General features: G+C 38.1%; 1 protein-coding gene across 3 annotated transcripts in view; it reads left to right on the top strand.

Annotated features, from left to right (window-relative positions):
* LOC136762867 (rho GTPase-activating protein 7) overlaps window positions 1–23,401 on the top strand; it is an 89,014-nt gene extending 65,613 nt beyond the window's left edge. The window contains exons 1-14 of one of the 3 annotated variants that reach the window (XM_066716455.1): window positions 4,281–4,501; window positions 9,148–9,219; window positions 9,451–9,532; window positions 9,993–10,056; window positions 10,219–11,591; window positions 12,362–12,532; window positions 13,943–14,102; window positions 14,796–14,994; window positions 15,296–15,509; window positions 17,750–17,864; window positions 18,045–18,224; window positions 18,785–19,002; window positions 19,522–19,695; window positions 21,364–23,401. In XM_066716455.1, the coding sequence (XP_066572552.1) occupies window positions 4,489–4,501; window positions 9,148–9,219; window positions 9,451–9,532; window positions 9,993–10,056; window positions 10,219–11,591; window positions 12,362–12,532; window positions 13,943–14,102; window positions 14,796–14,994; window positions 15,296–15,509; window positions 17,750–17,864; window positions 18,045–18,224; window positions 18,785–19,002; window positions 19,522–19,695; window positions 21,364–21,472 (3,144 nt within the window). In that variant the 5' untranslated portion in view covers window positions 4,281–4,488 and the 3' untranslated portion in view covers window positions 21,473–23,401. Of the gene's footprint in view, window positions 1–4,280; window positions 4,502–9,147; window positions 9,220–9,450; window positions 9,533–9,679; window positions 9,738–9,992; window positions 10,057–10,218; window positions 11,592–12,361; window positions 12,533–13,942; window positions 14,103–14,795; window positions 14,995–15,295; window positions 15,510–17,749; window positions 17,865–18,044; window positions 18,225–18,784; window positions 19,003–19,521; window positions 19,696–21,363 lie in introns of those variants that run through there. The other 2 variants (XM_066716454.1, XM_066716456.1) reach the window with 2 other exon arrangements.
* The last annotated feature ends 499 nt before the right edge of the window (window positions 23,402–23,900 follow it).

Genomic DNA, 23,900 nt, shown 5'->3' with positions numbered 1-23,900 from the left:
TAGACTCCATTCAACTAATTGCGTGACTTCTACAGACAATTGATTTCACCACAGTTCAGTCAGGGTGTCATTGCAAAGGGAGTGATTACTTATGCATTCAAGTATTTTCTGTGTTGTATTTGTAATTCATTTAGAACAATTTGCAGATTATACTTTTCACTTTGACATTATGGACAACTGATGGATTTTCCTTTTTTAGTAAGTGTTATTAAGTAAAGGGACTGGGTTGGTTTTAAATTAATGAGGTGGAGAATGGAGAAAAGTATTCAATGATGTGGATTTGGCCTCCTGGGTTTGATGACCCACACCCTGGCCTACTGGAAAAGGAGGAAGTTCCTATCTGAGCCAGTGAGGAGATACAACCTGGAGATGAGGCAATGTTGTAGGAGAACTGGACAGTGTAACTATGTCCTTCTTTTATGCCAGGCCTGCCTGACTGATTTGGTCCACTGATATCATATAATTCAATTTTCATTTTCATTGCTTTTGTGATGATTAATATTATTATATGTTCTATGTTTTTACTCCTTAGATTTTTTTATTTTGTGAATAACAGGGTAGTCATCCTTTTTATGATGTTGTTGCATAATTCTTACAATTGTTAACAAAGATATATAGATACAAATCAAGCACTTGGTGCCATTTTCAATTGCGTCAGTCAGAAGTAACATGCAAAACCTGAACATTTGTCCCAGTCTTTCGATGAGGAACGTGTTCTAATGCGAGTCCTTGCCGTATGTCAGCTTGACGCCAGTGCTTGGGGAGTGTCCCATTGTTTACAGCTCCTTTGTGGCTTTAGCTTGTAAGATGTGGGTGGGATTGGGGCTACTTTAAATAAACACTGCTGGAGTCGCCAGGGTGTGGCAAACTACAGTTCCAATTCAAGTCCTGCTCGCCTAACCCAAACAGGAACAAAAATCTAAAAACTCTCTCCTATATAATGCTGCAATGTTCCCCTCCCTCATTTTCTCTCAAAATTATTGACAGTGCAGAATGTACTCAGAACACAGTTGCACAGAGAGGTCAGTACATACCGCCAAACTGTAAGGAAACAGGACAGAAGCAAACAGAGAATCTTGTAAGAAAGTTGATTTTATTTTTACACTAAACTTTTAAAGAATAGAAGCCTACTAAAGAATCTCTTCATTTGTTGAGTTTTTTAAGTAACTTACTGTAGTGAATTCTGCTTGTATCTTCAGCAAACAAAACCAAGCGAGAACTTCATTAAAACAGTTTACCTTCTGATAATGTCTGTAACAACGGCATTCTTGCTGCCCAGTGCTGGCTGAATCACAGAGATATGCGGAAACGCAGGCCAGTAAACTTATTTTCACAGGGCATTTCGTCATGTTCTAACCATTAAACTTTCAGCATGCATGCCTTGCTGTTGAAAAATGATACTTGTAACCCAACAAGATCTTAAATAGATATCATTAAACATTTGTCTGGAATGTTTTATCAGGACTGAGGAATGGGAAATATCTCACCTCAGAGCAAAAGAGCAGAGACCGCTGAAACTATGCAGTGTGAGTCATTACAGTCGCCTGCTTATTATTTTTCATGGGGAAAAAGCAGGGGCAGATTCCACTGATGCTAAGGAAGCAGGCATCCACTTCTCAGACAGACATTCAAATGTAACCATGTGTGAAGGTAACAGACAGTGGACAGAAGAAAGCATTTTATATTGGTCCCACAAAACAAAATGAATACTTACCGTTTGGTCCCACAAATGTAAAAAACATATATATTTTTAATTATTATTGTATTTATTACTGTATTCACCCAGTTGAGCAACAAAAACACTACGCTAGACATGGGAGATTTATACACTACTGAATTCAGAGAGGGATACCATAACGTGCTCATATACACAATGAGCATTACACATGCCAGGGATTAATTGTGTTCAATCTGGCCTTTGTCTGAATTGGATAAATGTTTGTCGCCATAATTCTCTGAAGGAATATAACATTTGTGGTTAATTCCTTAATTTAAAAAAAATCGAAATAAATACATACATGTAGTTCCCTGCACTAGTTTGAAGCATGTCAGCTTTAGAGATTGATTTTAACAGCATTAATTTACAAAATTCCCCAAATGTAACATATTTGTATATACATAATAAAGTACATTTTTATTTCATTTTGAAATATATCAGCCACAACACAAACATGAGTCACATTCTGGGTAATATTTTCTTTAAAGAGAGCAGAACTAAAATAAAGCATGCCGGATCTTACTGTTTGGAAGGGAAGCATATTTACATTGGCTCTGTTTAAGAGACCTCATGTTATTTTAATGTCTCCCAGTTAGTTAGTTTTTATTTTGTATGCTGCTTTGTGAATAGAGATGAAAGTTTTAAACCTTAATCTTTTCAAATTCAGCTTTTACAATATTTCTTGTACTAACTAGCATGTACAGCAACATTGGAAACACCCATCTGAATTTGAATAAAACAAATCCCACAATTTGAAATATGCATTTCTGTGATGCACAACCTCCTTCAATTTAACTTTTTTCTTTCTCTTGCTGACGGACCTTGAAACAGGCTTGAGTATTCCTGGTCCTAATCAAGGTGTCACTTCAGCAGCTATAGCAGGAACCAGCTTGGCAGTATACAGTTGGGCTTATGTTTTTCACATGGTTTGATTGATATAGTCCTGTAAATAAAGGGAAGTAATGTGAAACAGACATTTGAAGAAATAATTAGATTTGTAGTCTTTCAGATGAAAAGCCAGGGAAGAAATGCAAAGAAAGTAGAATAAAATACTCCTCAACTGCTGTGTTGTTTATCCTTGTGGTCAACCTTTGAAAGTTGGCGGCTCTGTGGGATCCTCAATGATTACAAGTTTACAAGGGAAAAACATCCCAGAGCCATTTCAGTCCAAGAATGTGAGGCTAGGCTCGTTGAATGTCAGGGCCTGGGGTTTGCTGGAGAAGAGCCAAAGAAGAACCTCTGTTGTAAATTGACAAGATTTTCTACGTTAGCTCTTCAGAGTTCAGCTTCTTTTCTTTTTCAAATTACCTTGTATTTTCGTTAATCTAAAAATGAATGTGAAACCAGTATGGGAACTTCAAATATCCTAATAATGTCATATCTCTCCTGTTTTTTCTTCTTATTCATTTTCCTTAAATGATAGGAGTAACGTTTTTCCCACAGTAAGTTAAGCCAGAATGGGATTGATCTGGGTATTGATCCCGTGGTAGTAGAGATAAGGGGGTTAGTATGTGCAGTTTAAGAACTTGTAGTTTAAAAAACATTTGTTCCAGCTTTCCAGTCAGCTTTTACTAGTAAAGGACCAAAATGATGTGTATGTTTAATGTATTATTTTAAAAAATGTATTGTTGTGTGCCATTAAGTCTGGCATTCATAAATGCGCATGTATGCTCTGTTCACCTTTCTAGGCAGCTGAGTATGTTGCAAAGACCTTACATTTCTCTTTTCTGCCCTCACCTCCTGTTTTTTTAAATATATTTTAGTTTCTCTTTTTCTTTTGGGTTATGTTTTGTATGACAACCATTACCATAAATATCAAAGCATCGGGGCTGCATCCCAGCACTACAGGAGAAATCTCAATGAAAATCCAACTTTATCAAATTCTTTCACCAGCTGCTCTCACATGAGAAATATGCGAAAAAGCAACAGCTGCCTTAACTCAGTATCCCCCAGAGACCAGAACCCGTTTCCCCACCCCCTTTTCTTCTTTAATGGGGACATTAATTTTTAAAGCTTCAAGAGCAGAGGTTTGAACTCACAATACCAACCAAGATATTAACATTTTGCAGATAGAATTTCTTTCTTTATTTCATCCTTAATGTTTTAAATGTATTTTGAGACAAACCACTGCTTCTTTGAGGTTAAAGAGGCAAGAGGATATGAAAAGCCATATCAGCCTTATACAGCCAAAGTGGAGAATCAATATATTTACAAAAGACAATACAAGACACTGAGCCAGTAGGCAGGTGTTTGGTAAGGGGACATCTGGGGTCATTGTAATTTATGCAGGGGCTTCTTGTCTGGCAAGCACCAAAAAACTTCAGCAGGGGGAGAAACCTTTCTGCAGAGTTGTTGCTTTCCTTTTCAAAAGGTGGGAAAAGAATGTAGACTATTGTAACTGTCTTGATATTACTGTGCTGAGACAATCAACAATGACTTCAAAACGTGTGCATGCAATGTTCTTCAGGCAACACCCCTAGGAGGGTTGAGCATAGTTGGTATGGTCCACTGCGGGGTTAAGTGAGAGCCTGTGACTTAACTTCTTTACTATGCCAGATGTTCATAAGAAGTCAATGGGTCTGGAATATCTGGGTGAACTAAAAAAACACAAGGAAAAATCAGCACTTCTGTTTATCTGTTTTTGTTTGGTTGCTTTTAAGAATGCATTTTCATGTTGTTGCCCAGTTTAACAACTGTTTAACTGTTTAACATGACTATTTGATTGTCTTTGAAAATATTCATACATCTTGGAAGAATTATATCAAGCAGCAATGATAATATCAAGTAAGTAAAAGCTGTTTTTAATACATTAAATAAAAGTAAAAGTAAAAGTAATAAAACAATAATTGTGACTTTTGTGTTTTTCAACTTTAAACATCACAAAAGGTATAATTTAAAGTTTATAGTATAGTTTCCAGCATGGGTGGGATTTTGGTTTCATGCAGTACATTTTGGATATAAATACAGGGGTTTCTGTGTATAGTGAATATCCTTTGCACTAAGGATGTATAAAAGTTATAAAACGGTATTGGACAATATGGTATAAAGCATTCCTTTTTCAGACTTCTTAAAAAAGCCTAGCCAACCATATATGACTGACATCTGGCTGGATTGTTCAAAGCATGTACAATTATGGTGTTATATTGTGTGTTTTAAAAGATGTTTAAAATGCATATCCTATTAATGGTCAGTAAAGTGATGAGATCTCAGATTAAAAACAAATGTTCAGAATTTAACAAGTAATTGGATTCAACATTGTGAGAGACATTGTGGGTTTTTGTTTTTTGCCTTTATGTAAAAAGACTGTGATAAGCCTTGAGCTGGAATTTTCAAAACAGGTGTGAATGCAGGGTCCTTAATGTAATTTGGGGTAACTAAGGAGCATTCATCAATTTATTATCACGTACTAAATGTATCAAGGCTATAAATCTTGGGCATATCCCTTGTTTTTTAAAGCTACAGAGAAGCTGACTAGTTATAAATTGTGTTGATTCGTACTGGCAGAGGAAGAGAAACAAATGCTTAAAATGCTTTCGGAGATCGGTGAGGATGTCAGCTCCTGTTGAAGTAATATACCTCTTCAGTATGAGGACCAGAATAATGTTTCAGCAGTGTGCACATTCATTTTATTTCCGGACAGTTACTTGCACAGAATATGGTCAGAAAAAAATTACTGCTGCACTACATATAAACAGAACTTGTTTGAAACTAAACAGCCACCCAAAGTGAATGTTGCATTGCATTTTACTACTCGTTATTAACTCTGCTCTTCTAAAACAAGATCCCCAAACTTGTCAGAGTGTGTATTTTATATTGCAGTGGCACCACAATAGGGTATATTTTGGAGTTTTTATCATTTATGGCACTAATGCCACCTCAAAATGATTATTTGGAATTTTAAAAGTAGGAAAGTGCTTAAATTCATCTCCATTGTAAACAAATATTTAAATAATAAAAAAAATGTGTATTTATGAAATTAAAGCAGTTCTCTATGATAACTATAAGCACTCTGGGCTATTGCGATTGTGCTCCACAGCTTGAACTGCAATGAAGATCTGTTGGTAGCAACCGGTAGTAACAACAGAGCTCAAGAACAATGGTATGACTTCATGTCTTGTTGCAGGCCAACTCAAGTTGGGATTAAGGGAATTATCATTGCAATAATAAATGTCTGGAAACTTAGAACAGGGATGTTTTAGTATCAGATCTGACACATATATATTTTAACATATGTCCATGTAATTGGGATGCTGTAGCTCTTGTCTATCATGGTTTTCGCTAACATGGTCTAAGCAATATTATCCAGTAATTATTATGAGTAATGTGCATGTCAGAATGGGTCTTGTGTGTGTTTCTATTTGTCTGGTAGGAAAATGCTCGTCTGTTGAGCAATTATTATTTTTTTCCTACTGGAAAACAATAAGACATGTTCTTGAATTACGCTGCAGCAGCTGACGGAAAACACTGACCAGTCTTTGACCTGGAAATAAAGCTTTGGTAGCTGCGGGGGTGGGGGATCATGGTGGGAGAATGTGTTGTGACATTTGACATGTGATTCAATATAACTGAAATCATAAAGAGTGGCTGTAGTATAGTCTTCCTGTACACTTTACAATATAATTTCAGGCATGTTCTTTTTGTATTGTATTGTGTGGGTTCATCTTTTGTTGTATGGCAACATATTCTTTTTATACCTCTTCCCTTTGCAGAGGAGGACATTTCTGAGGACAAGTTGTTCTTGTTGCTGTCATTCAAGTACATAATTGCCTCTCAGTGTCCTGTTATTGGTGGGGCAACTCTGGTTCTTGTTGTGCTTTTTCATCTGAGCACGTTCTCAAGGTTAAGATGTCAGATATTCTCTACAAGTAACATGTCAAGCCTCCTGGGCTCGTGAGAAGCAGTAGTGCATTTCACACATCAACACACACCTAAAAGACTTCAAAATGGCAATCTTTAATGCTGCATAAACCCCTTATAGCATGGACAGTAGCACTCTTTAGGCAATATTATATATATGTGTCTGTGTGTGTGTCTGTGTGTTACATGCAGTTTGAAGTTAGAGTCACACTGGGGTGAGCCACACTTAATCAAGCTTGCCGAGATGTATCTGCAGTTCCCCACAGTCGTCAGAAACTTCCTGAGTGTTTCAAATAGAGGTGGGAGAGCACTTGTGCCCTGATCTGTTATCTGAACACACAACCATCAGTGAAAAGCCAAACTTCCTCTGAGGAGACCCAAAGTATTTGGGAAAGGAAGTGACTTTCCTTGCTGGGCTCATTAAAATTCAAAGCCCAGAGATAGAATCACTCTTATGTTGCAATTAGCAAGCCAGGAGGAATACTCTTGTATACTGGAGTAATAATAAGTTTATATACAGCTCTGGAAAAAAATAAGAGACCACTTAACATTGATTTCTGAACTTAATTCTCTTAATTTTTTCCAGAGCTGTATGTATGGGGAGAAAATAAGAAAAAAAAAGCTCATATGATGTTAAACTAAAACTAATGCAATTTCAATATGATTACTAATCCACTTAAGGGCCAAGCATTTTTAGTGCTCCTTCAAATAATCTTTTTATCTTATTTTGTTTTGGTTTTATGTGAAATTCCATCTAGTTAAAAGTCAGTAGGCCATGTTTTCCTCTTTTACCATGTTTATCATAAGAGTCTGATTGTAAACATACAATCATGGTCTTTGAAAATGTATTGTTTCCAAGCTTCCAGAATCATCGACAGCATGTCCTGGAAAGTTAAGAGATCTCTGAACCAGTTGTGAGACAGTTTTGCCCTCCATCCACTTTAGAGATTCTTCTCTACAAGGTTTTTTTGGTTTGTTTGCTTGTTTGTTTTTTGTAAACATAAGTTTCCCTCAACTTTGAATGTCACGTTCCAAGACATGTTTGCAAACGTGCTTCAAAATGCAGACAGTGTTGTGTGGCAAGAGGGCAAAACCATACCGGATACTGTATTTTTCTCTGACTCTGACATAGGAAACTGAAATGTAAACAAAGCTGATTTCCCTTTTTGTGTGTGTGTGTGTGTGTGTGTGTGTGTGTGTGTGTGTGTGTGTTGGGGGTGGGGGTTGGGATAGAGGGGGGTCAAGGCCTAACATGCTTAAAAAAGGTTGAAGGATGTGAATCTGGTTAGGTCAGACGCAGAGAGAGAGAGAGAGAGAGAGAGAGAGAGAGAGAGAGAGAGAGAGAGAGAGAGAGAGGAGACTATATAACCAAAACCTCAAATATGAATGGCCAGTACCCACAAAAAAAGTAACTTTGTACTCACCAGAGACAACATGGACTAGATCATATCAAACGCAGCTTTGCACATTTATTCCTCAAGGAAAGCACAACACTCGGATGACTTGATGATCACTAAAATATCCCTGTTTACATTTTTTCAAGCCATCTGTTCAGTGTTGCTAGGACCCAGATGTCCTCCTCTGACCTGGTTACCAATGGGAAAGTTACTACCCGAACACAGAGTATAATAGACTGCCATGACGATCCGAGTCAAATTTGATGTCCACCATCTGTTGTAGGCAGGGTTTTTGTTTTTGTTTTTGTGAATTTCAAAGGTGAAAGCAGATGGAGGGCCAGGAATAGTAAGACATGAAAAGGAGAGGAGGCAGGGATACTACCCCCCTCTTCTCCCTTAATATCAACTGCAGACAACAGAAAAGCTAAATTGGAAGGAATCAAACAAAAAACATGAACTTCAGAAAAAAAAAAAAAATCCCTGAATATACAGAAGATTTTCTCATTGTCTGAATTAAATGGAAAGGACTTTTTCTCTTTCACTTTCTTCACTGTATAGAGACATTTCTTAGCATCAGATCTTACAGCATTTGTTGTTAAAAGTACTGGTAGCATGAAGTACTGAGAGCCTCCAAGCTGAAGGAAGCATCATGGCTATTGTAGTTCCATTTGAAATGTAATCAAACAGCCAGTTACAATCTCCCAGGTTGCTTTGCTTCTTATTTTCGATTTCTGCTTTTTACGGCATTTACTTGGGCAAAAATCAGCTGTGTAATACAAGGGAATACTTCACTCTAAATTGCATAAGTGATATCTGTTTTTGTGATTTCTGGTGTCAGAAATCACATTACGGCATAGCTTTTGATTTTTATTTGTAACCCTCTGCTTCCATTTTGGTGTGCTGTGCAAATAACAAAGCATACATAAGGAACAGAACCATCTATAAATGATGTGACTGGACTATGTTAGGAGTGTCAAACGATTGAAAGTAGCTGCAACAATAAGTCACTGGTATCTCATTCTGCATTAGGCTTTGCATGTTTTCAACAGGCCTCTAATGGCTCTACATGATTTAGCAGCTAATGATTTTGATAGGCAAGGCTCTGTTGCATGTAGTTTTGTTTAAAGACAACTCTTGTTATTGGACTGAAAATCTTGATTTTTTTGGTTTGGATAGAAATTGAAGCGAAGGAGGCCTGCGATTGGCTGAGAGCGGCTGGATTTCCTCAGTATGCCCAGTTATTTGAAGGTAAATATGTCTCTAAAACTCTAAAAAACAACAACCAGATATGTCTAAGCATTTTAAAGATTGTAATGTATGAATTATAGAAGATATTGTGAAAAGAGCATTTGAAGTTGTTTTGGGGCACTTAACTGAGTATTCAGAAACTTTGCTGATTGATCAGTTATGTACCTAAGTTCTGCCTAGTAGGCTAAATTGTGCAAATGATAAACATATACCTATTTTTTTTCCTTATAGATTCCCAGTTCCCTGTTGACATAGACCTTGTGAAGAATGACCATGAATTTCTTGACAGGGATGCATTTGAGTCGCTTTGCAGGTATTTCTTGGATATTATTCATTACAAAAACTGATTTTCAAAACCGTCACCTGCGCACTTAACGGTTTCAATAAAAATCATCCCAATATGAAGCCTACTAGAATTGTTATAATTAAAACTGAATATTCTTTTCTTTATTTATTACAGAACTCTACCTTTGTAATATAAGAAATCCTTCATAAGACTGAAATCTTAATAATATTGGGTAAATGAACACATTTTCGTCATAGTTCTAAAACGTTTTCAAGCTATTTTACTTGTTCTTAGGCATGTTTTGCACTCATTTATTAATCTACAGTTAGACTCATCTTATTTCTATTTGATTTGTCTGCCTTTTTATAAGCAAGTACATATACATCATTTACAAGAATAATGGGTTGTAGCTTACTGTCATTTTTCTTTTTAATGCCTACCTGAATAAAAGTAATTACTTGTGTTTATGCTTTTCCTTTACTTTTAGGCGATTAAACACTTTAAACAAATGTGTGGAAATGAAGCTCGACATTAGCCAGCCAAGGAGAAGGGTGAGTCATACCAAAGATGTATGGCTGTAATATTAACAGTACCGATTAATTAAGTGTAAGGTTGTTGTTGTTTTTCCCCTTCAGTTTCTTAAAGAGGCAGACATCTTTGCTGAAGTGGTTGGTCAACCTAATGCTAAATGCATGGTGTTATTCTAATTTTAGAGTGACGAATCTGAAGATGAAGAGCCATGTGCCATTAGCACCAAATGGGCGTTCGAGAGGCACAGTAGGAGATGGTCACGTCTGGAGGGACTTGAGATCCCTCTAGCAGGAGAGCAATTCAACATCGGGGTTCCCGATAGCCCCTGCCTGAAAAAAGCAGCGAGCCAAGAAACATCCTTTTCCAATGCGGTGGAGAAGCACGACGCCTACTCTGTGCACAGCTCCAGCAGCGCAGAGAGTGACGGCACGGGCCTCCCCAAGACCTCTGAGGATATGGAGTCCAGCCGGAGCTCCTCCAGATGTTCCTCCAGCAAGGTGGCATCTCCTGACACCTCCTTCAGCGGGCCGCCGTCCCCCAATGAAATCCCGAGCTTGGGCAGTGAGGAGAAGCTCTTGGAGAAGCCTCCCAGGAAAAAGGGCAAGAGCCTGCTGTGGAAAATGGAGAAGCTGAGGATGCGAGGCTCCACGCTGAAGAGACCCCCCACTGGGAAAGCCAAGCCGCTCATCAGTGGGCCCATCATGCAGGAAGGCTTCGATGAAGACAAACTCAAGAGACTCAACTGTGTGGACATCGCTGAGCTCCAAGATTCCAAGAGCGATCTCTCCTTCTCCCTGCGCTCCTACAGCAGTAGTAGTCCATCGGAGTGTAGCAGCACCATGAGCACCCCAAGTCCAGTCACCCGTGTGCGCAGCCACAGCAGAAAAGCCAGGGTGGCCTACATCGAGCGTGTCACCAACCCGGCCGACATCAACGAACAGGACTATAGAAATGAGAGGAACCGCCAGGAGAACCTCATCTTCCGTGTCCCACAAGGCCACAAACCTGGGACGTTCCCTAAAGCCCTCACCAATGATGTCCTGTCTCCCATGGATAACACCTCCGTTAACTGGAGAACCGGCAGCTTCCATGGGTGCAGAGAAAGAAGGTCAAGGAGTAACCCTTCCAAAGACCAAAATTCTCCCTGCAGTCCCCTAGCTACCTACGACAACCGGATCAGCATTTACGATAACGTTCATGGGATTCAGGCCCACCTCCAGAATGCAGGGCAGCCATCAGAGATGGGAGATGATGATGTTTTCACAGAGCTGGAAAGCATCATGGAGCCCATGAATGGACTTCAGCAGCTGTTAAGTAAGTGGACAGAGAAGCTGTCAGATGATGGGGACTCTGATTTTACCAATGACTCCACCTCCCCCTGCCCGTCCTCTCCAAATGAGATCCACCTCGAAATAAAGAAGCACGAAGAAGCCGACCCACTGATTACAGAAGCAGATGTTGACAGTTCTGACAAAATCACCAACAGCGAGGAATCGACTGAAACCCACTACATGACAGATTCTGGAGTTGGTTTGTCTCTGTCACATCACAGCAGGTTAGTTTCATAGGAAATGTCAATGATTGGCCATATTGTTAGGACCATGTTTTAGTGCTTACTATTAATTTCCTCTCAGAGAAATATCATCCTCTTATTTTCAAACAGCTAAAGTATACCTTAGGGCAGTGGTTCTCAAAACCTTGTTCTGAACTACCCATGGGTCTTATGTATTTTTATCACAATTACTAAATTGAACAGTTAACTGAGCTAAAATTGCTCCAGTGGGCCTTTTTTCAATTGTTGTCAGCTCTTAAACAATTGAAATTGTTCAGTTATTGTTTGCTTTTAAGTAACTGATAGCTCAGCTAGAACAAAAAACAGAAGGCATAGGTGATCTCCAGTATCGCAGCAGTGGTTCTGGAGAGGCCCAATCTATCAAGTTTTATCAATCCTAAAATTAACAACATTGGCCCAGTAATGTAATGCAAAACCATGATCATGTAGCTCCCCAGTATCAGAACTAAATACCCATTATTTGGAATAACTGTCCTTCTGGTTAGTTGGATCTGGAAGCAAATAGAACCAGATTGTTTTATTGATGTTCCTCCATATGTAGCCTGACTTTAGGTTATGTATTTTTTTAAATAATGCTGTTCTGCAAGTGTAAAGTGTATTTATAGCATGAACCATAGCAATATTCCCACCTAATGGAGGGACCTTGGATCACACCTTCCTTAGCTAGAGAGATAGACTGGTGCCTTAGAGAAATGCAGTTGCTATGCAGTCAAATTTATAAAAATGGTGTTCTCTTCTCTTGCATTTTCCAGGCAGTCCAGGTTACTCTGGTCCAGTGAACAGAACTTACATACAGAATTGTCCTGTCTAGGGATTGAAACTCAGTCAGCAGCTCAACTCAATCTGCTGCAGAAACTGTCTTTGCTTAAACTCACAGCTTTGATGGATAAATTCTCCCCCTCCAGCAAGCAGGGCTGGAACTGGTAAGAAATGCAGTCCTGTTTTATTTAATTCAGCTTAATTGAAATCTTGCAGGTCCTCATTCAAATCAAATCTTTTTTTTTTGGAAAGCAAAGTTTTCTGCCACAAAGAACAATACATTAATTAAGGGAGCTAATGGAATAGAAGACACACGCACATGCTCGCAAATGACGTGTTTTTCCATGTATGTGCCTACCTTATTGGTTATTCAAAGCAGACATCTTGCTGACATCTGAAGCATTATCATTGTTTTCCAACAGATGAGAGATCCCTACTTTTCAAACCACTAAAAATGACACACCAATAGAAATGTAATTGGACAGTTGATACTTATTGACAATAGCATCTGCATGAGAAAAATAAAAGTATAGTTCACCTAAAGAAATCAAAGACAGGAAAGGTTTGAAAAATTTAAAGCTGTAACAAAAAAAGATGATGTCAAAATTGAACAGTAATATATCACAATGAATATATCACCTGACATCGTTTTATATTTATTTTCTCTAGAAAACGTCAGTGTTGTTTTGCATAGCTACCCTGCCTCCCACTTGGAGCAGCTAATAAAACTTGTACAGCATTGTGTTTTACCATCTTTGCAGTGGGCTCAAGTTAAACTGATTGTTTTAAGCAAAAAGGAGAGTGTAATTGACTTCTGGAGAACAGAGTAATTGTGCCATTTGTTTTAACAATCAGTGAGCTTACTACAAAAGAAATAGCCACTCCCCGCAGCTGCATTGATCGGTTGTTTTGTTATTCAGAACCCTTACAACAGTATAAATGTCATGATTTCAGATTACGTGTGTCCAATACGTGTTGGATCAAAACACTTTTGTTTGTTTGTTTTACAAATAATATTTTTAAGTATTATAAATCGGCTTATGAAAAATGCTTGCTTTGGGACAAATCATATTAAATTACCTTTAATACTTGATTAGGCTTACTTAGGAAAGTGGAATGTAATTGAGCAGCCTTGCAATATGTTATAAAACTAAATGCAAATGTACAATATTCTTGTTTTTATTTACACATTTGTGGTCAGTTTACAACACTTTTTTGTAAAAACAAACAAAAAAAAACATAACAAAACAAAAACAATAGGATAAACAGCATCTTAATTTTACAAACTGCAAACAAAACATTTGTACTGCCTCTAGGGAGTCTTACATTAATGTCCTGTTTGATTTATGCAACCTTTTCCAGCTTGTTGGTGTTTTCTAAAGAGGAAAAACAGAAAATGTGACGGTATGTGCTAAATGAATTGGTCCCTTTGTGCCTTGCAAGACATCCTGTTATGATAATCTGATGTGTTTTTGACACACAGCAGGTTAGTTGTAAACTTGTGAGCAGACATTTAGTTAAGCATTTGATTTTGATAAGCATTTTTTTATGTATCAATTTTGTGTTGATTGCAGGACGCTTCCCAAGTTTATAAGGAAAATCAAGGCACCAGACTACAAGGACAGAAGGGTGTTTGGCATGCCCCTGCTCTTGAGTGTACAGAAATCAGGAGACCCTCTGCCCAGGAGCATCCTGAAAGCAGTTCACTACCTGCGGACTCAGTGCCTTGATCAGGTGAATTCCCAGAATTTGTGTGCAAAGAGAGACAACGAGGCAGATGGATGCAAATCAATTAATTCTGGGAGAGCTCACTATAAAACAGACACATATTTGCACTTCGCAGCTGGAGGATTTGGTCAAAAGCAAAATTCCCCCAACCCCCCTCTCTTACCTACATAAATAAAATAGGCAACTCTAATATGTGAATACATGTGCTACACAACACCAAGCAGTATCTGCTAACCTGGCCTTAGAGTGTCTTACACACATGCTCTTGTGATAGTCGTCATGGGTACTGCTGTGGGGAAAATAGAGCATTACACCAGACTTACAGGGTTAGGATGAATTTTAGATTCTTGGAGTACTTTAAAGATTGCGAACTACTCTATTCAATCAAGATGAAATTTGCTATTCACAGCTCTGTCAACTGCCATCCATAGCAGCTCCGTTCAACTCAGCTGTTCATCCACTTCTAAACTTTCCCATTCAATGCTAGAGAAACTCCTGAAATTATTTGAGGTGTGATTGAAAACCTCCGCCTGGATGAATAGGGGTGACTGCATCCATATTCAAAGATTGCAAATGCAGAGTCCGCAATCCTCTGTATAATTGAGCCGGGATTATTGCAGCAGGACAGTGTGTAATACAGTTTGTCCGCTGGCTTCCAGATTAGGCGTTTTACCCTGGGGTTGTCATTGTTGCATCCAGGTGGGCTTGTTCCGAAAATCCGGAGTGAAGTCACGCATTCAGGCCCTGCGGGAGATGAATGAGATGCAGCCAGACTCTGTGAGCTACGAGGGGCAGTCCGCCTATGATGTGGCCGATATGCTTAAGCAGTATTTCAGGGATCTTCCAGAGCCAATATTCTCCAGCAAGCTGTGCGAGTCTTTCCTCCATATCTACCAATGTAAGGACTCACTTTGTAGACTCTTCATTTAAGGTAGCACTTCACAATAAGGGTATACAAACAGCCATTCATAAATATTCACTTTAGCTATATGATGAATAGCAATCTATAAAAGCTTTATTAATATGGCTTTGGAAACAGTGGGTCATGGGTTCAAGTGAGATATGAGACTGTCCTTAGCAAGATTTTGCAACTTCCTCTGGACTGTTCCAGTAGTAGGTGGGATGAATGGGCACTCATGCATGTCTTTTTGGATGATAGCAATGCTGCATGGTCACCTTTGTTCTCCTGCTTTCCTAAGATTTTCCAAAGGACCAGCAGTTTGCCGCGGTCCAGGCTGCCATCCTTCTGTTGCCAGACGAAAACAGGGAAGCATTGCAGGTCCTGCTCTGTCTCCTCCGGGACGTAGTGGATTGTGTCAAAGAAAACCAGATGACTCCCACCAACCTGGCTGTCTGCCTGGCCCCCTCTCTGTTCCACCTCAACACCCTGAAACGAGACAGCAGCACTCCCAGGTCAGAGCATTGCAGGTCCTATATGGCTCTATTGCCATGGTCCCATTATATTGTACCAGCATATCTGTGTCACTGATTTACACACGTAACCGTCTGGCTGAAAATAGTCCAACAGCACCTGTGATAAAAAGATCTCTTGCACCACCTTTAAAGTATTATTATTATTATTATTATTGGAGTAATCTAGGTAGTGTCTTTGCTGAAGGGAATGGCAGCAGTGTCCCACTTTGTGTTAAGTGTTCAGTGTAATACTTTAGATTTCAATGGAACAAATGGTCAGGATATTGTAGGCCCGGAAGCAGGAAGGTAACAAACAATACATCATTATAAAGAGCCAAGGCCTCTCCTTTCAGAACTTGCGATTCTGTCTCTAATGGCAGAGCAAGAGGAGGATGTGATCACAGGCGCCACTGGTCCTTTTTAATGGATCCACACTGAAAGCATTCTTTTGTTGCACTGTGTCGCTGATTTGTTGTGCTACGACACATCTTATTGCACTTCGTAGTTTTGCACTGTAATTTGACCACTTTTAACACCTGTAGGTTCATTTTAGCACAGACATCAGCCAAATTAATATTAGTATTAATAATTATAATCATAATAAATAATAAAAACATTGTGTCCATTTCATCTGGTAACTGTAATGTTTCTATAGTACTTTGTCCTAAATCTTAGGGCTGCATACATTTTAAAGAGCAGCTAACTTAGTCCAAAGCGGGACATGTTCCCCTGAAAACAAGATTGGTTAATATGATATTAAACTCTCCCTGTATTTGACACTTGTAAATTGGCTGCTAGACACATTGTAGAGACTAATATAGAGAAGGAAAGAGTGCTGTAAAAAACTGAAGGCCATTAGCCCCTCCATGTCTGTTTTTCTCCTTCATTAAATGATTAAAATGTAGTACATTTCTGCCACCAGATGGAAAACACTAGTAATTAAAACAAGAGGTTAAGGGGGGTGGGGGATTGAAGTGAAAATGGGGTTCACAAACTAATAACATTTTCCTAGTGCTTTGGATTAACTTGACATCATTTTGGCACAGGTTTATTGTTTGCATTTTAAATACTGTACCATGATATCGTTGTACAATCAGTAATTGCATACACATACAATACAAAAAAAAATCATTACATAAAATTGCTGTTCATTTTATGATATCAGAGGAACAGGGCTGAGCCATTCACATGGACAGAATGACATCACCAAAAGGAAAGGGTACCAAATTCCCCATTTCCCAGTGTTGTGATTAACTGGTTTTTGGTGGAGACTTAGCACAAAACCGCACTTATGTAATGCATCACAGTCATACATTTGGCTTTAATTTCATGGAAATAAAGGAGATATTGTATCTATAATTTATTTCAGCTGGTTATTGAAGGAAAAGAGAGCGGCAGAGAGAGGGAGCGAAAAATCAACAACTGGAGAGGCTTTTAGATTTTAGAGAAAGTTGATTTATCTTTCCAAACATGCTATCTTTGAACTTTTGTATTTGAGAGATAAAGATGTTTTCGGTGCTTGGCAAGGGGCTCTCTGACTTCAAAGGCAAACAATGTGGAAGGGCTGGCTCCAGAGACCCAGCACAAACCAAGAGGACCTTATCTGCTCTGTTCTCTGTACATATGATAGAATGTTCTGCAATTATTTCAGCACAGGGAAGTAGGAACGTGGTGATGTCATGCAAAGACAAACAGTAACAGCACGTAAAAGAAGGGGGTATGCAAGCAACTGGCTTGAAAAATGTCAGAGGTTGAAATGAAATTTGATCCCAGCACTTCTGTTTTTAAAATGAAAGGGAAGATTGTTTTGTGTAGATTATTTTTTAGAAGTTGTTTTGGTAAAGCAGTTATAAGCTGTTCTACATATATTTCTGATTTCAAAATAAAATAATCAAAAAGCTACTTTAATGTAGTATACGATTTTAGATACCTTTTGAAAACCTTGTCAGGCTGCTTCCTGGGGCTACAATTAATGCTTCTATTGTATAAATGTTTGATGGAAATAGTAATGTTTATCACAGATTTGCTTGTTGCATTCTGTATGAGAGCCCTATGCCCATGTTTCAGGCTAACGTCTGGAGTTTCCCCTCAGTGGGACAAAGGCAGGCCTCTCCTCACTGGTTTTTGGAGAAGTGGTGGGGTGGGGGGGGAACAGAAACAAAAAAACTAAAAAAACAGGACAGACCATTCCTTCCCTTTGCATTGTTTTAAAGCGGCTCTTACTGTATCTCATTTCTCAGGTCCAGTCACAGGAAGTACAGCCTGGGTAAGCCCGACCAGAAAGACCTGAGTGAGAACCTGGCAGCAACACAAGGGCTGGCTCACATGGTGGCTGAATCCTCTCACCTGTTTCAGGTACACTTTTCATGTACATGTGTGTATATGTACAGATTTGAAATGGTAGCTTGAGTTGACTGCCACTCTAGGGATTTCTAGTTTCTTGAGACCCCTGTATTAATTCACTTTACATACATGCATACATACAACTGAGCAGTAGTGACATTGGTTCTGAAATATATATGTATTGGTTTTCAGGTGCCACAGTACTGGGTATTCAGGCCTCACAACCGAACGCAGGACAGCAGTGAGAAGGACCAGGACCGACGCGCTCAGCTGGACATCTCTGTGCAGAACTTGCTGAAGGAAGCCAGGGACAAGTTTAAAGCCTGGGTCACCTGCTCTGGTCTTGACCAAGTAGACCTTGCTTTTAAAAAGGTACAAGCAAAATATAACATGGTGCTCATCAACTTGACTTTGACTTTAAAATAAAGAGAAAATTAATATCTGTAACCATTTAATTTGACTGAACTAGATATTAACACATCTGAAGTGTAATACAGAGATAGACATGTAGGTGTTGTCTCAGATGTAATAAACTACTATTCAATAAATGACTTACATATTCATCCATTCATATAAGTAACAAATGCAGTATATATAGAAAATATGTATTGCTACATTGGAACAAGACAGATCCCACAAACTATAATATGAATAATTTTTTTGGGCAGCCCAATCCTACACTGGTTGGCTGGTTTAGTTTTATTATAAGAGAGCATATCAGCAGGGTGTATTCTTGTCACAGAAATATAACCAGAGAATTATATAATTGTAACCTAACAAAGCACAATTGCACTTTCTCATTCATGTTTTTAGAGACCATTCATTAGATTAGTTTTATCCTATGACACTGGTTGCTTTCAGAGTTTCTATACAGGAAACACAGGCAGGTATGTCCAAGGTATTCATGTGGTGGTGGTGATGTAATTTGTTAGCCAGAAGATGAGCACACATTGCGCCTGTGGAAAGTGTCGGTGGAAGTGGAGGCCACACAGAGCAACGTTCTCCACCGCATACTGAGAGAACAAAAGCTTTGGGAGAAGGACCTCCAGAAGTCGAAGGTCGTCGAGACCTTGGATAAAGATGCCGAGATCTACCACTATGTCATTCGCAGCCTGAGCCAGCAACCTCCGCGGGAATACGTGCTGCTGAGGTAAAAAATCTAACCCGTTAGCTAACCAGATGTGCCAAAGGAATCCCTCTTCAAAGGGATAAATGCTGAGAACCTTTTGGCCTCAGAAGCAGATCACTTCAATGTCCTGTCTTTATCGAAACAGATTCCTTTAATTTGTTTTAGGAGTATGTAAGTTTAATAATATGCAAATAATAGGTTATAAGCAAGCACCTAAGGGGCATAAGGATGAAAGATGAGACCTGGGGAAGTCAGGAACTGGGACCAGGGACCGTTGTGAGGATAGTGAGAGAGGGAGAGAGAAAGAGGTGAAGCAAAGAGGAATATAGGTCAGCTGTAGGAGCAGAGAGACATGTTCTCCCGTTTGTGTGTTTATTTATGGAGAACAATTGTGGCATATTAAATGTACCTTAAACAACTATAAATATATTCATCCTCAGAACGAAAGCATTTTTCCTACCTATGATATGATACATTTTAGTGTCTGGTATAATGAGGCATGTCAGATGAATGACCAGAGTTTGTGTCATTGCTTTCCAGGACTTGGCAGAGCGATCCTCAGACAGGCACTTTGGTTGTGGCAGCCACTTCCACAGATCACCGGGACGTGCCACAGAAAGGCATCAGGGCCGAGGTGCTCACCTGCCAGTACTTAATCGAAGCCATAGGACTCAGAAAAAGCAGACTGACACACGTCTGTAGAATAGACTGCAGGTAAGGAGAACTAGGACCGCAAAACAAGCAACAAAGTACAACAATATATATATATATATATATATATATATATAAAATAATGGTTTCCTGACAGCCCATGGGAAATGACAGCAGAGAAAGATTTCTTACTTCATGTCCCAGGCTTCAGATTTATGAGTTCCCCCCACAATTTTTTTAAGGCTTTCTAAATTACCCCGCTTTACTAATGTATTCAATTTACTCACAACAGGGAACCTTCAATTACTTTAAAGCCCCCCTGCTGTCAAATTGCTTTTAATGGTTTAAAGGAAACATTGCAATGTAATAGAAAACAGGTGCTGGGAAGTGGCGGTTCTGTGGTGCTTCTGCAAAGATCTCTGAAAAGAAAGTTTATTTAAGCTTTTTTTGTGTTTCAGCTGGAATTCCAGTGTTCTGTTACATTATTGTGCAGCTCTGTGACTAGAATGCTTTGCTCAGTCAGACATTATTGCACTGTATTGTATTGCATTGCAAACTGCATAACAAAGTAATTATTATATATATATATATATATATATATATATATATATATATATATATATATATATATATATATATATATATATACACACACACTTTATAATCTAGTTTAATTTGCAACATAATTTTCTTTGATCTAATACAATTTATGTACAATAGCTGTTCTAGCAGAGTTCTCTCTACTATTGAAACCAATACAGTTATTGGGAGCCAGAAAACTAAAATACAATAATGCAACACTAATTATAATAATACAGATAAAATCAAACAAAAACAATTATTGTGTATAATATGGCTAAACATTTCTAGCAAGTCAGCTAGAAATTGCTCTTGTCATGGTAGTTTTGTAAAGCTTTTCAGCAAAACTCTTACATTCATTATTTTATACATACACTTGTAAAGTATGTAAAGTCAATGTATAGCAGATTTTTTGTTTAATATAGGCTAATGTAATTAAGTAAATTTGCAGCAGGGGCTACAGGAAATATTCAAGGTAATTGTTTTTAACTTACATACATTTTTGGCTTACATAATATATCCTTCCCACAATGCCCTTGGTACTCCATACATTGTTTATTTTAAAGAATACGTTAGTAGACCAATGCTTTTGTTGACAGCAAACTATACAATAGGGAAGCATGCATAAGTGCCAAGGTTACATATCGTAGAGAGGTATAATAAAAACTAAAGGAATACAGTAAAACACACCAAAGTATATGTATAGCAAATAAGACTGTGCACACAAAGCTAGCCTGATCATCTGTAGAGGAACATGAGAAGCCAGGATGTACTGACAATAACAGTTTATTTGCAAAGTTGAGAGTTTGAAGGTCTACTGTAGTGTGAAAATGTCTAGCTGTCAAATCTGGCAGAGATAATGATTCTAGGGAGCTGAATCAACCACTAGGAGGAGCAACGGGGACAACGGAAAATAGTAAGGAGTGCCAGGAGGGCAGAGGGAGGTGGGAGAGTACAGTTAAGAGGCCAGCAGAAGATGAGCAGCCAAGTTGAGAGGGGGGTACATTACTCACAAGGGATAAGTCAGTTGGAACACATAATCATAACTCCAATGCAATTAAATTGAAAATCTGAGGTGACTGTGACTGTGGCCTGTCAGTTAAGGAACATTGACTTTAACTGAAACGTCTCTCCCTGTTCTTTCATATACAGAGGCCGCACGCCAGAGTGGTACAACAAAATGTCTGGGCATATGCTAGCTGCTGACCTAATGAGAATAAGAGACTCTTTCAAACCTGAAATGAAAGAGACAAAAATATAATCGGCCCCTGTGAGGAAAAGTGGGGGGAAAAACTGCCAAAAAAAACAATTAAGAAAATGAAAAGTACAACACAGGCACTTTAAGAAGGGTTGCTACTCTACAACCCCAAAAGCAGACCAAAAACTATGGGGGATCTCAAAGTTCTGCAGAACGTGACAGCGGAACAGCAATAAATTATGCCACAATTTAAAAAATAAATAAAGACAATTTCACTTCTAGGCAAATGGCGTTTGTTTGATGAACTGTTGCAGAACACGAGTAGTGTGTCTGTGCATTATTAAGAGTGACGGCAAGAGCCTGCAGTATAATGAAATGTCTAATCCCGTTTAAAAGACCCGGCCAAGGGTAGTGTATTGAAGAATTCATAAGCGTCTCTGTCTTGATGGATATTTAAAAGCTTGGAAATGATAAGGCTTTCATGACAGTTCACATGCATTCGGTTCCAAACCTACCTCTTGGAGGAAATTTCCCACGCCAGCGCCTTTTCGCTTTTTGAGAAGAAAGCACTCGACTCAAGGATTCATTTTAAGCAGGACATCTTTCTTCCAGACTGCAAGCAGGCTCAATGTGAAACTGTATGATAATGATTGTGTTACATTATCCTGCCTGATGGATATGCAACAGGACATGTGTTGCTCCCTATCAATGTAATATTTATGTCTATTCTCAAATGTTTAATTGGTCATTTCCAATCACCTACCACACATGTATCTCTTATGACAAGAAATAAGATGTCCATGACTTTTGTTAAGTACAGACCCAGCTTTCTGACAGAGCCAAAGCAAGCCCCTGCAATCTATTTAGTTTTTTTTTTTTTTTTGCCACAACCTTTTATCAACCATTTCTTTTCAATTCTACAATTATGCAACTGGCAGTAGCACTAAGATAGATGGAACTGCCTCATAAATTATGGTCACACTTTCTCACATGTGTATATATGTAAAAAAAATATTAAACAAATATATATTTTTAATTCAATTAATTCAAGATTATTTAACATTTTTATAATGTAAATGGCTTTGCCAACAATTTATTCAAATGTATTTTATATCAAGCTGTGCATTAAATGAAAAATAATAGCATATATTATTTTATTTAATTTTCCTTGTGGATTCACTGATGAAATTAAATGTTTAATGAGGGGAAAAAAAGTTACGTAAATCCTCACTGTTTGATTGTGGATCTGATCATCATAATGGCCTTATAAATATGTTAAATGATTTTTTTTTCCTTCATTTAATGTTTATACATATACATCAAATATGATTGAATAAGCCAGCCACAGCCTTGATACAGTATGTAAACCAAAGGACTGAAATGCAATTTGCAGAGAATACAAAACTGCTGCAATACTATAGCAACACAACATTAACATACCAATACACTATTGGTAATAATAATAATAATAATAATAATAATAATAATAATAATAATAATAATAATAATAATAATAACAATAACAGCCAGGTCAGATTTTACTTTATGTATATTCTGTCTGCAGAGTGGATAAACATATTTTAACTTAATATTACAATGAAATGTATGTTTTGTTCATGTTTCATAAAGAGAAGTCTAATAAATTATTTATGCTCTTGTATCTTTTAAATTGAATTTGTAATATTATTGTTTTATAATAGAAAAATGTTGCCACCATTAACGATGAAACATTTAAGTTCATTATTAGTAGTTCTGAGAAATTATTTTTCCTTATTTTGTAAGTTCTTGAGACAATGCTCTCAATTTCCATTAAACCTCCAGCATTCATGTTTGATTCAGTAACATTACATGCTAATCAGATAACGAAACTGTCTAATGGATTTCAATTGCAAAAAGACAATATGTCAATGTTACTCAGTATGCACGTTTTAAGGATTGAAGGCAATCTGCAGAAAATAAAAGCTAAACATGGTAAACCATAACAATGGATAATGTTAGTGTGTGATATTATTTTTCCATCCATCCATCCATCCATCCATTTTCAATAACCACTTCATCCAGTACAGGGTTAGTACAGAGACTAACCCAGCAGACACAGGGGGTGCCTGCCCATCACAGAGCAGCACAAACCCACAAATACCACATATAATTTAGAGTAGGCAGTCAACCCAAGTAGCCTGTCTTTGGGATGTGGGAGGAAACCAGAAGATCAAGAGGAAATCCACACAGCAAAACATGCAGTCCACACAGACAGACACCCAAGGCCAGGATGAAACCAGGGTCCCAAAGCACCACTGTGACAAACATTGTTTGTTATTGCTAATAAATTGTTAGTTTTTCTAATTTCAAATTTAATTCAAAATGAATAACACCTCAATGTCACGTGGAACCTTTGAGCTCTAAAGATATACTTATAACATGCCGAATCCTGACAGAATAACAATTTTTTAATTAATAGTGTGACTTTTTTCCATTAAGGTTGTAGTTCCAT

The sequence above is a fragment of the Amia ocellicauda genome, chromosome 11, assembly GCF_036373705.1.
Source record: "Amia ocellicauda isolate fAmiCal2 chromosome 11, fAmiCal2.hap1, whole genome shotgun sequence".
NCBI classification, from domain to species: domain Eukaryota; kingdom Metazoa; phylum Chordata; class Actinopteri; order Amiiformes; family Amiidae; genus Amia; species Amia ocellicauda.
The sequence above is the reverse complement of the archived record's forward strand: the minus strand, read 5'-3'. Positions and strand labels throughout refer to the sequence as shown.